This window comes from Nicotiana tabacum, chromosome 24 (assembly GCF_000715075.1).
Source record: "Nicotiana tabacum cultivar K326 chromosome 24, ASM71507v2, whole genome shotgun sequence".
Lineage (NCBI taxonomy): Eukaryota > Viridiplantae > Streptophyta > Magnoliopsida > Solanales > Solanaceae > Nicotiana > Nicotiana tabacum.
The window spans coordinates 28067258-28079820 of NC_134103.1; the positions used below are offsets into that span (position 1 = coordinate 28067258).

The 12563-nt window shown below is 34.6% G+C and overlaps 2 protein-coding genes across 9 annotated transcripts; one reads left to right on the plus strand and one right to left on the minus strand.

Annotated features, from left to right (window-relative positions):
* The first annotated feature begins 869 nt into the window (after positions 1-869).
* LOC107809287 (LEAF RUST 10 DISEASE-RESISTANCE LOCUS RECEPTOR-LIKE PROTEIN KINASE-like 1.5) lies at positions 870-3461 on the plus strand. Its single transcript, XM_016633894.2, has one exon. It carries the CDS (start codon positions 1228-1230, stop codon positions 3133-3135), a length of 1908 nt encoding a protein of 635 aa, XP_016489380.2. The 5' UTR covers positions 870-1227; the 3' UTR covers positions 3136-3461.
* A 764-nt stretch (positions 3462-4225) lies between these two features.
* LOC107764562 (uncharacterized) lies at positions 4226-11528 on the minus strand. Of its 8 annotated transcripts, XR_012706628.1 has the most exons (15): positions 11365-11528; positions 11080-11232; positions 10872-10970; positions 10255-10356; positions 9950-10093; positions 9675-9769; positions 9472-9601; positions 9288-9392; positions 8877-8983; positions 8740-8791; positions 8350-8439; positions 8171-8255; positions 7979-8043; positions 6224-6326; positions 4463-4600 (listed from the first exon to the last, which is right to left on the minus strand). XR_012706628.1 is itself a non-coding variant. In XM_075248068.1 (14 exons), the coding sequence occupies exons 1-14, from the start codon at positions 11452-11454 to the stop codon at positions 4514-4516; spliced, it is 1404 nt and encodes a 467-aa protein (XP_075104169.1). In that variant the 5' UTR covers positions 11455-11528; the 3' UTR covers positions 4226-4513. The 8 variants fall into 8 exon arrangements, 4 of the variants coding, with proteins under 4 accessions (XP_075104169.1, XP_075104171.1, XP_075104170.1 ...); XR_012706629.1 differs by lacking the exon at positions 6224-6326 and having other exon boundaries at positions 4226-4600; positions 8350-8432; XM_075248068.1 differs by lacking the exon at positions 6224-6326 and having other exon boundaries at positions 4226-4600.
* Between the last annotated feature and the right edge of the window lie 1035 nt (positions 11529-12563).

Here is a 12563-nt window from a genome sequence, read left to right on the forward strand (position 1 = left end):
AAATCGAAGTTACCAAACTGAATAAAACAAAATCGAAAAAAAAAATCGAACCATACCGAATTTAATTAGGTACGATATTAATAAACATTTTAAGAAATTGAATAACAAAAAATAGCGAAATATTTAAATAACATACCGTAACAACTCGTGAGAATTGAGTCTGAAAATTTGAGCTGAGTGGAGGGAAAGAGGAAGACTTTCATTGTTTACGAGGTCTTGGCCTCTTTCCCTCATATAGCCTTTCTTTACTGACTTTACTCCCATGCTAAAGCAGATTCACATTGAATTCCTGTGTAGTAAAATAACAAATCTATCACTTTTTTTTTCATTCCTATTTTCGATACTTGGTCCTAGCTTCCCAATAATGTTGTGATTGCGCCTTTTTATTTCACAAGATAATACTAAAATTTGTGCACGCACTATTCTTTTCACTTCACTTGTGTTAATACAAAGGGCTTGTTATTATTGTTGCTGCTCTTGAGCTTCGCAATCTATTAGAGATAAATTGTTTCCCGAAAGTTGAATTCAAATTTTAGAACTAAAGGTGTAAGGATCCTATTTATTTTCCCCGATCCATAATTAATGACGATATTTTTATTTTTATCCAAAATAAGTATTTTTTTATATAATCATTAATAAATTATTTTTATTTTTTCAAAACTTGTCCTTATTTATATAATAATATATAAATTTTAATTAAGAATAATTTAGTTAATACATCTTCTTTTTCTAAAAATTAGTATTTTTTTAAAAAATGTGTCAAAAGCTAAAAGATCGCTTAGCCGGGAGTATCACATTGCAACTCTATGTCAATGACATTTCTTGATTCTTCTCAAAAAAAAAATTGCATACAAAATTTCCTCCAAGATCTCTCTTTTGAAATCCAAGCCCCTTATATGGTTTCCTTTGCTAAATGACCAAACAATTTATCATTTATTTTTCTGCTTTTTGTCTTCTTCCAAATTATCTTCACGTGACCCTCTCTCTTTTCTTTCTTCCTCGAGTCCCCCCACACTCCACTTCTCTACTAACAAAAAAAAGTCCAACATCCTATGCACACTGATAATACTACTAGATAAAGAATCTGAACCCAAATCTAGATCATAGATTCAACACTCTTTCTTTTACCCCCAAGATTCAATCTTTTCTTCTTCTTCTTCTTCTTCTTTGTTATTTTTCATTTGAATGACTTCCAGTACCTAGTACTAGTAGGAGTTCATCATCATAATGCCATTTTTACCATTTTTGTCTATCTTTCTTATCTTGTTTTTTCTGGTTAGCAATAAGACAACAGCAGCTCATATCTGCTCAAAACCATCAACTGAAGCTGAAATCTTATGCCCACCTTTTACTTCTTTTCCTACTTTTCCTTTTTCTTCATCTCCTGGTTGTGGTCACCCTTCTTTTCAAATCCAATGTTCACCTTCACATGCTATTATTTCAATCAATAACTTCACTTTCTCTTTGGTCCATTATGAGCTTAATTCATCAACTCTTCTCCTTTCTCCACAAGAATCTGACTTCAACAACTGTTCTTTTTCAAGATCCATTTCACTCTCTGGTTCTCCATTTAAAGTCTCTGATTCTTCTTGTTCTAGGCTCTCTGCTTTAAAACCTTGTCCACCACCAAATCTCCCAAATTGCAGCCACTGTCCTATGCAATGTAAGCTGATCAAGAACCCACTTTTACTACTACATGAATGTGGTTCAAGACACCATTTTGACTCTGATGAAAGATGCCAAAGTGATATTCTTGGGTTTCTTGATGATTTCTTGAAAATGGGTATTGAAGTAGAATATGATGAGGATCAAGATTCTTACTTTTCTAGCTGCAAAACTTGTAGAGCTAATAATGGTGCTTGTGGATTCAACTCTTCACACCCCAAGAAACCATTTTTATGTTTTCCTTTATCTCAAGTTAGGTACTCACCTCCTTTGATTAGACAAAAAAGTGCTAATCATGTAGTTATGTTATCAATGCTCTTTCTACTTGTGTGTTTTTTAGTTGTTTTCTCAATTGGAACCTTCATTTTTCGCTCAAGACAAAAGGGTTCAGGTTCAGAAGAAGATCCTACAATTATTTACCTTAGAAGGCATAGGTCTGCTAGTTTACTTCCACCAGTTTTCCCTTATGAAGAACTTGAAAACTCAACAAATCACTTTGACCCTAAGAGGAAATTAGGGGATGGTGGATTTGGTTCTGTGTATTTAGGGAATCTTGAAGATGGTAGGCTTGTTGCTGTTAAGCATTTGCATAAGCATTCTCCAGCTGGGGCTAAAGCTTTTTCAACAAAGTCATTCTGTAATGAAATCTTGATTTTGTCATCAATTAACCACCCAAGTTTAGTCAAACTTCATGGCTATTGTAGTGATCCAAGAGGGCTACTTTTGGTTTATGACTATGTTCCAAATGGTACACTTGCTGACCATCTTCATGGAAACAAGAATTTGTATAAAAAGGGTTGTTTAACTTGGAGTTTCAGAGTTGATATTGCACTGCAAATAGCAATGGCAATTGAGTACTTGCATTTCTCTGTTGTTCCACCTATAGTACATAGAGATATTACTTCAACCAACATTTTTGTTGAAAAAGATATGAGGGTAAAAGTTGGTGATTTTGGGCTTTCAAGACTCTTAGTATGTACTGATGCAACAGTTGCTTCTGGTGATTCTACTGGTGAAGTTTGGACAGGTCCACAAGGAACTCCTGGTTATTTGGATCCTGATTATCACAAGTCATTTAGATTGAATGAAAAGAGTGATATATATAGTTTTGGGGTTGTGTTGTTGGAATTAATAACAGGGATGAAAGCTGTGGACCAAAAGAGGGAGAAGAGGGAAATGGCATTGGCTGATATGGTAGTTTCAAGAATCCAAATGGGGTTGTTGCAGCAAGTTGTGGACCCTGTTTTGGTGGTGGATGGAGAAGCAATAGAAGGGGTTGGTGCGGTGGCGGAGCTCGCGTTCCGGTGCGTAGCGGCCGATAAGGATGATCGGCCTGATTCAAGGGATGTGGTGGCAGAGTTGAGACGGATAAGGGGAAGGGCAAGAGGAGTTGGAAGTGGTGGTGGTATATTGAGGACTTCAAATTCTAGTAACATGGTGGTTCCTGATGGGCTAGGTCTAATCGACTAAGTTCATCATGTTACAGAGTTAATCGGTACTTGTGTGTAGTCGATATTTGATAGAATAGTAGCATTCTGCACTATAATTGTACTAGCGGGAGGTAGTGGATATCTAATATAATAGTTAAAGCTGTGCACGATATTTGTATTAATGAGGTACTACCAATTATCTCATTGAAAAATCAGTTGTGCACAAGTTACTTGAAAATAAAAGTGTAAATGTGAATTGCACATGTGGGGTTTTGGGGGGGGGGGGTGCTTTGGACTGAAAAGGTGTCAGGTGAAGTTTTGTTTGATTGTGGTAAAATGGAATGTGAATAGATCCAACTTTCTTTAGTGTTTGTTTCTTACATACACAACCCCTCGTGAATTTACTTTTTGCTGTTTGATTTTACCTTGATGATAATTGAGAAAGTTATTACTCCCAAAGCTCAAACAAGATCTTGTGATAGCCCTTTTTCTCAATAGAGATCGTATCTAAAAATATAAAAAAATTATCCATTAGTGTTGGTTCAAATATACAGAAGGAACTTAGTCTATCACACACTTTGACATGCAACAAAGCTAACTTGGAAACACTTATATTAAACTATGGGATCAAAAAAAAAGTAGCCGAGTGCACCAAGTATCTCGTTTTCGAACAAGGTTCGTAGACAGTGCTGCACTCTAGTCCTTCAAGAATATAATGTAAACAGTCTACCCTAACGCCTTCTACTATAATTATCATTTCTACTCTATAGGAAAAACTATAGTATTTGATGCTCTTTTCATACCAAAACTGCACTATTTTCATGTCCTTTTCACCTAAAATGTGGAGCCATCTAAGTTTTGAATCTTTGGGAAACATCTACACTCATGGATTTGACTTTATCTATTTACAAAAATGAGCAGGTTGGGGGAAAAAGCAAGTTATTCAGGCAAAAAGGAACAAGTAATGTAAGGTCACCTCTTGAGTTAAAAGAATACAAAATTATTGGCCAACATTATTGCACCTCATGGGATACTCTTAAGGATCAGAACTACTATACCATGTGGCACGTTAAGTCTTCGGATTCAATTTATATACACGTATATAATGTTAAAAGAATTCACATTGTCAATAATTTAAACGGATACAACATGTTATTGTTTTGTTTTCCAATTTACAGTACTGTTGATACACAAAACTTAAACTTGTGTCCAATTATTTAAGATTTCAGAGTTTACATCTTTAACCTGCACGAGTGTCTCCAGCCTCCAACGATAAAATTGGCTCAGGGGACACTGCTTTATTCATAAAATACAACAGGGAAAAAATTTACATTTTAGCACTACTCAAATTCTAGAAAAGAGGAATACAAGAAGTGAAAATCACTAATATTGATAGCTATCTTCCTCTGCTGGATTGATTATTCAAAGTATGCCGCTTCCAATGCCCGAGCTTTTTTGCCTGCATCTATTGCTTCCTTCTTTCTTGACATTGAATAACCTTTTTCCTGCACCAAGAAGCAACAATAATACAAGATAATCTAATTTACTGCCTCTGATAATATAGTTCTCAATCTATATAGTATACAAGGCTCTTAAAAATGGTAAGGTACTAAGCCTTCAGGTCTAATTTTTAGACTCTAATATACTGGTAGAGGTCTGTGCCTGATCCTTTGACATCACAAGGTGGAATTTTTATAGAAAAAATTGTCCTCCAAAGGAAATTGCACCTCAGATTCACAATTAAGACTGCAGCTATATCCCCATTTAATTTCATTTGAACCGTGGAAATTTGCAGAAACGTAGGGTAAGGCCGCGTATAATAGACCCTTGTGGTCCGGCCCTTCCCCGGACCTCGCACATAGCGGGAGCTTAGTGCACCGGGCTGCCCTTTTTTTTTTCACTTAGGGGGGGTCAAATGGGCGGGTTAGCTGATTTTGGGATGGTCAAAATTGGCTAAATCAATAAATGGGCGAGTCATTGACCCGCTCAAAAAGTTACTTGGGTTGCGATGAGGTGGGTCAAAATGGGCTAAAACTTGGTTCATTGCTAACCCACTCAGCCCTTACCAAACTTTAATTAATATGTGTTATTTCTTATGAATTGTTTAATTACCAAATAAGCTTTTTTTTCTTTTGTTATGGTCATATATAACATACAAAACAAAACAAAAAAAAATTAAAGATATTTTGGCAAAGTAAATCAGCCCAACTTTAGATGCACTAAATTCAACAAATGGAGAGGTCAATGACCGGCCAACCTTGGAGAGGTCATATTTTTCTACGCCAATTTTGACACCTCTAGATACACTGCAGGACTTCAACTTTTTTCCAATGAGACTAATCATGACTAGTGCTGGACTGCTGGCAAATGGGCGGGTTGGATCAAATATGGGGTAGAAAAAAACCCAAGCCGCCCATCTTTTGTACGTATAAACTCACGGATATCCATATTTTTTACAAGACTAAAATTACTATCTTGCAAAACGAAGTCTACACAGATAATGTCTTGTCACAAGAATTTTATAAGCAAGAGGAACAACTACATGCTTAAATCTAGAATGCCAAATTTTTTTGACCAAACTTAAACTAGGACCAAATACATCCAAATCAGACGAGAGAAAACTGTAAACAATAACAAAACATAGGAACATCTCTTACTGTTTACTTGGGCATATGTATACATTTATAACTAGTTTCACTTGAACCAAAAGGTCCGAAACCAAGGGTATCCAAAATACTAGCAAAGTACAATCACAACTTCATTCGTTTTTAAACAGTCTTACACAACCGAAATAATTATTATTTTCCTAAACTGAATCAACAAATACATAAATGGATTTGCTTTAATTCCTTGATGCAACTTCTGAATAAAAAGTCCTCAAAACTGAGACACATTCCACACAGAATATGTCAACAACGGTGTGCATTCTTGTCATCATCATTCGCATACTTTCTCTCCCCCGGTATATTCACACAGTAATGCAAATAACGAGGTAAAGTAAAGAGATTGTTTTTTAGATAAACAATAGGAAAGCATTTAGACCAGTAAATTAAGTGCCAAAGCGAATGTTCTTAAGTATGAAATATATTTGGACCTAGATCTCAAGCTTGTAATGTACATGGATTCACCTCTTGACAAAGGGGCACGCATATTAGAGATGCCACCAGAAGCCCAAACATGAAAACAGATAATATGACGGCATCCTAAAAATGATTCAAATTAAAATCACCCCTGCAAACAAACAGAAACAAGATCATGATGACTTTAAAGAAAAGTAGAACCAAGGAGGAAAGATTTCATATCACATAGAATACGACAAATAACCTGATAATTCGCAGTAGATGCATCATAAACAAATAGTTTAGGTTAAATAAAGAAAAAAAACAATAAGGATGCACTATCCTACACTCTTCTTTTACCAATTCTAACTTTATCAAACACAAAGGCCAAATCTTTCCAACTTTCAGGTCCAGACATAGAATGAGTACAAAGAATATTAAAATGGGTAAGGCAAAACTTGTAAAACAAATATTATCCGGGAATTCTCTAACAAACAAAACATTAACAAACAATGTGTTTCTTTTAAGCCTTTGAATTGGAAGTGATTTGAACACAGATTCAGTGGAAATAATTGAAGTACAATGTAGAATAACATCAGCAGGCTGCTCACAAGGTCCTGTGGATCTTGAAAAAATGAAACACCTAAAGAATGTGCGATACGTGTTTAATTATTTTTTCAAGATCCACATGACCTGAGCATACCTTGATGTTATTTTACGTTGTACTTCAATTATTTCCACGAAACTTGTGCTCAAATCACTCCCAATTCAAATGCTTAACAGAAATACATTATTTGTTGATGTTTTGTCTGTTAGAGAATTTCCATATAATATTTTTTTTAACAAGTTTTGCCTACCCATTTTGATATTGTTTGTACTCAACCTATGTTTGGACCAGAAAGTGGTAAAAATAATTAGAAAGATTTAGCCTTTGTATTTGATAAAGTTAGAATTGATGCAAGTAGGGTGTAAGATGGTGCATCTTTATTGCTTTTTTTTTCTTTGATATAATATGAACTATTTGTTATGACGTATCTGCTGCGAATAATCAGGTTACTTGTCGTATCTATGTGATTTGTGATCTTTCCTCCTAGGTTCTGCTTAACATTGAAGTTAAACATGGATGATTTTAATTTGAATCATTTTTAGAATGGCGTCATATTATCTGCTTTCATGTTTTATGTTGGGCTTCTGGTGGCATCTCCAATATTTGCGCCCTTTACCAAGAGGTGAATCTATGGACATTGCAACCTTGAGATCTATGTCCAAACATATTTCATACTTGAGAACATTCACTTTGGTACTTTATTTACTCGTCTAAATTCTTTCCTAATGTTTGTCACAAAAATAATCTCTTTACTTAATCTCTTCCTCTGCATTGTTGTGTGAATGTACCGGTGGAGAGAAAGAAGAACAAATGATGATGACTGCAATGCGCATTGTTATTGACGCATCAAACTTTTGTGTCGTTAGAAACTTATCAGGACATTAAATACAGATTATTGACGCATGGGATATTTTTATAGCTGGAATATGTATATGTAGATACTTATAATACATGAAAGAACACTCTTTGTTGGTACATTATTCCATTTACCTTCATATTATTACATAAAATTACCGCAGAATTTGGAGAAACTAAAGTCAAACTAAACCGTAATTCCTCATCGTCAATTTGTCTTGTTGAGGCATGTCAGAAAAGATTAAAGGTTTTATGCGAGGCAATTGATAAAACCTAAGAGATGGCAATGAAAAGTGCAGTTATTCCTGAACAATCTATTCAGCTAAGAAGCCAAAATTATGGAGCAGAGAGCTAAGACATACCAGGAGGCGCCATAAGAACGGGGTTCCTTCCCTCTTCTTTAGCTGCTTCTCTATCGCCTGAATAGCTGTGAGTTCCAAAATCGCAACTTAAGCATAAGTGACTACGACACTTTTAAGTGTATAACAAAAGGTACTAATAAAAAAAAAGGAAAAAAAAAAAAGCAAAAGGTGAGGTTCACTGAAATGGTATACCTTTTGTAGCTTGACCACTGTTTAACAACATAGTGATCCAAACATCATTGAAAACATCAAGCTGTTCGTCTGATGCTCCAATAATCTGTCACAAAGTATTATTTACTTGTCATACATGAAATAAATAGAGATAATGCTAAATAAACAATAGAACCCCCCCCCCCCAAGCTCCAAACTACCTTGTAGTTAATAGCATCAAATGTCTCGTCAAGAAATTCCAACGCCCGTTCATTTTCACCCTTGCCATATTCGAATAGAGCTTCTGCAAGCTAAAATAATATATAAGGAAAGAATTAAAAATTAAAGTGAATGAAACAGTTTCTATCTATCATATATCAATCAAGCAACTAATAGATGCATCAATATTTCAAACTTGTGATAGACCGAGTCATTTTAAAAGGCCGAGTCATAAAACCAGTACTAAAATCAATTGGAAAAACCTTCTGAAAATGAAAAGTCTATGCTATTGAAAGAGAAAAGAAACTGCAAGGTATGAGTATATTTTCTCCAAAAAACTATACAGAAGTTGGTAAATACAAAAAAGAAAAAGAAAAAAGAAAGGGACAAACCAGCATTGCTCGCTGCATATGTTGTCGTTTTTTCTTGGTCATTTTGGAAATTCTACAGGGAAAAAGAACAAACTTTCAAAGTAAGTGGTTGGACAGCCTGGTCTATGAATGAAAAGAATGGCTAAATTCATTCTGACCTGGATTTCAAACCCTCGAGTAACTCTTCTGCCTTAGAAACTTCGCCTGTACAAGATAGGGCCCATACCACCAATACATCCAGGTGCCATTCAAGATACCAGAAAGCCTAATATTGAAGTTTTTCTTCCTTAATTTTATATTTGGTAAGGGGGTAAGAGAGGGATTGTTCAAAAGCATGTAGTGATGCGTAACTTAAACATTAAAGGTCATTGCAGAAAAGCATAAATATATGAAATTTGTTCCTACATTTCTTCATAAAGTCTTTGACTAGTTAAAGGTGCTAGCTTGTTTAGCTGATTTTCCACTTCTAATATAGGAAAGACCTACATAACTCCAACTAAAGTGCATACACATGCAATTATGGTATAACCTAAAAAGAGAAATTAACACGCTTCTGCACCTGAACTCACTTTATTTGTCAGACAATCAGCTAGGATCTTCAAACGATCCCCAAAGACATTAATCCCACCTCGTACATATACCCGGAGTAACAAACCAACAGCATTCAAGTACACCTGCATGTTTCCAAGAACACTGTTAACTCTCATCAAGTATTATTGAAAGATGTTGTTTGACTAGAAACCACTAACTTACTTCGGCTGGAGAGGCATCGCTTCTTTCCAACTCTTTCCAGATGTTCTGGTCATACACATCTCTTACTTTTTCCATGGGAGAATGACCTTCCAAATAACAAAGCGCGACGTGCCACCAATTGTGTGTATACCTGCAAATATCCTAGTGGTTAGCTTTTAAAAATTATAACATAAAGCTGAACTAGTATCGGATTCTGTGCATACATAAAAGATGACAAAGAACTCCAGGTTCTTGAGCACTTCTCCATAAATTGTACAGCTTCTTTAAAACGACACTTGTACTGATAAACATGACAGAGCTGCAAGGAGATTGTCATGAGATACGCAAAAAAATTTATACTAGGATAGCAGTGAATGAATAAATGAATTTCCTCCAGACGCCAATATATTTGCATGTATTTAGACGATTTCTTTAGCCAATCCAACTAATATTAGCAGTTTCACTAGCAGATATCAGCTAGAAAGGACGAGTATCTTACAGCATGGTGTGTCCAGGCATCTTCACTATCAATCTCAAAGCCTTTGTTTGCAGCTTCTTCTGCATCTGTGTATCGACCAAGTTCTAATAGGGAAAAAGCGAGCATGCCATAAATGTAACTTTCTTGTTTATTTACTGATAGGACCTGTAGACCAAATTCAAGAAACCTGAATTCATTTATAAGAAAATGACTACAGTAGTCACTCCTATTAAATCTCTGGATATTATGTCAGGCACAAGTTATTTATTTCTTTTACATTGCCTAGGAAATTAAGGAAGAAGTCAAGGCGATATTCAATAATGAACCTGCTCAACAAGTTTCAGAGACAAATCAGGGCGACCCATGTAGAAACAAAGCACTTGAGCCCTTTTAAGAGAGACCAGATCTCTTGGGAAATCCTTAAGCAGCTGCAAATAGTAATGAATTATCATTATCAATCGAAAGATTTTGCCAAAGATCATAAATGCAAACTCATAAATGATGACACCATCTATTATTCATCCATGTCTGCTTTTTGTACTAGTCCATCTTATTGCATCCTTATGGTTTTAAGTAATATTTCCGCTAATTACACCACAGACCAACCAAATCAGATATGACATGTTATTTTCAGGCTCAGTGAAGATCGAATGTGAATTCAACAGAGCATAACTTTTCAAGATTAAATTGAATTAGGACTTACATAATGAAAAGAATTGTCAAAAGAAAATAAAGAATGGATAGAATAATTTGACACACTATGTTTTATTGAACATACTAGCAAATTGTAACTATTACAACTATCGATAATCAAAAGCTGATAAGACCCCATAAATAAATATCAGCAGAAGTGAATAAAACTTAAAAGTATCAAATCTATGAAAAAAGAAGAACATTTCAAACAAGCAGCAAAAAAGAAAAAAAGGAAGAAAAAAAAAACAACCTTAAAGTGTAGTTCAACAGCCACATCATCATCTCTACTTGGAGAAATCAAACAATTGATTACATCAAAAACCACTTTCTCATACAAGCTAGCTTGTTCCTGAACAAAAACATTAACAAACACATAAGTAAAACTAACTCCCAAAATATAAAAAGACAAAATGAAAATAACCAAAATATGCCAAAAACAAAAGATAATAAAACTGTACAAGATAAGACTTGGCAGCTTGAAGAAGAGGCAAAGCACGTGAAGAATCAGCAGAGGAAAGATAATGAGCAGCTAAAATATTAGCCAAAACACAAGTTGGGTCTTGTTTTGGCGCTTCTAATATCACTGACCTCTCTCTTCCATAACTAAGTACCTGAGCTCAAAACATCAAAGTTCAAATACAGTTAGAATTTGTAAATTTCACACTTACTCAATATCAACAAAAACATCTAATCTTTTTTAATGAAACTGATAAATATTAAGGAGATATGAAAAGGGTATGTACCTGATGATAATAAGAATTAATGGAAGAGATGCAAGAATCAGAATTGGTCTTTACTTCATAACCCCATTTATCTACTTTGAATCCTTCCATTTTCTGAGGTTTTTTTCCTTTCAAACTTGGTCTGCAGCTGGTTCTTGAAAATGGGGTAATTGTTTTTTGCCTTAGGAAGTTGCGAGAAATATATATATATTTTTAAGTGGAAAAAAAAAAAAGTCCCCCCACCAGCATCAATTTCAAATAAATTGGGATGTATATATATTATATTATGGATGTTCATTTAGTACTCCATTGTAAATAAGCTTTCTGAAGAAGTTTATCCATATGAGACTCCGTCATAAATACATTTATCTATTTAGTATTCTATTAGAAATAAGCCTCCTGAAGAAGCTTATCTTTTATATATATATATATATATATATATATATATATATATATATATATATATAGGAAAAAAAAAAAAGTCCCCCCACCAGCATCAATTTCAAATAAATTGGGATGTATATATATATTATATTATGGATGTTCATTTAGTACTCCGTTGTAAATAAACTTTCTGAAGAAGTTTATCCATATGAGACTCCGTCATAAATACATTTATCTATTTAGTACTCTATTAGAAATAAGCCTCCTGAAGAAGCTTATCTTTTCGGTACTCCGTTATGGATAAATATTACCCATGATAGAAGATTATCTATATCTGGCACAACAATTTAGAGCAGCAGCTTACAAGCAGCTTATATAGCAGCTTACAAGCAGCTTGCAGTAGCAGCTTACACAACAGCTTCCTTTCTTCTATAAATAGAGGAGAATTCAGTTCATTATGTACATAAGTTTGAAGTCAGAATAATATATCAGTTTCTCTCTATACTTGTTTTTACTTTACAGTCTTTATTTTATAACACGTTATTATCACGAGACTCTGTCATCTCGAGAAAATACTTTGAAAGTATCAGAGGTACGAACTTTCTTTTTCTAAATAATGTCAAATCTTTCTAAACTTGAGTTTGTAGCCCTGAATATATCGGGCAAAAGTTACATGTCTTGGGTGCTTGATGCCGAAATTCATCTTGATGCGATGGGTCTGGCAGACACCATCAAAGATAAAAATCAGGCATCAAACCAAGACCGTGCTAAAGCAATGATATTCCTACGCCATCACCTTGATGAGGGCCTGAAAATGAAATATCTTACTGTTAAAG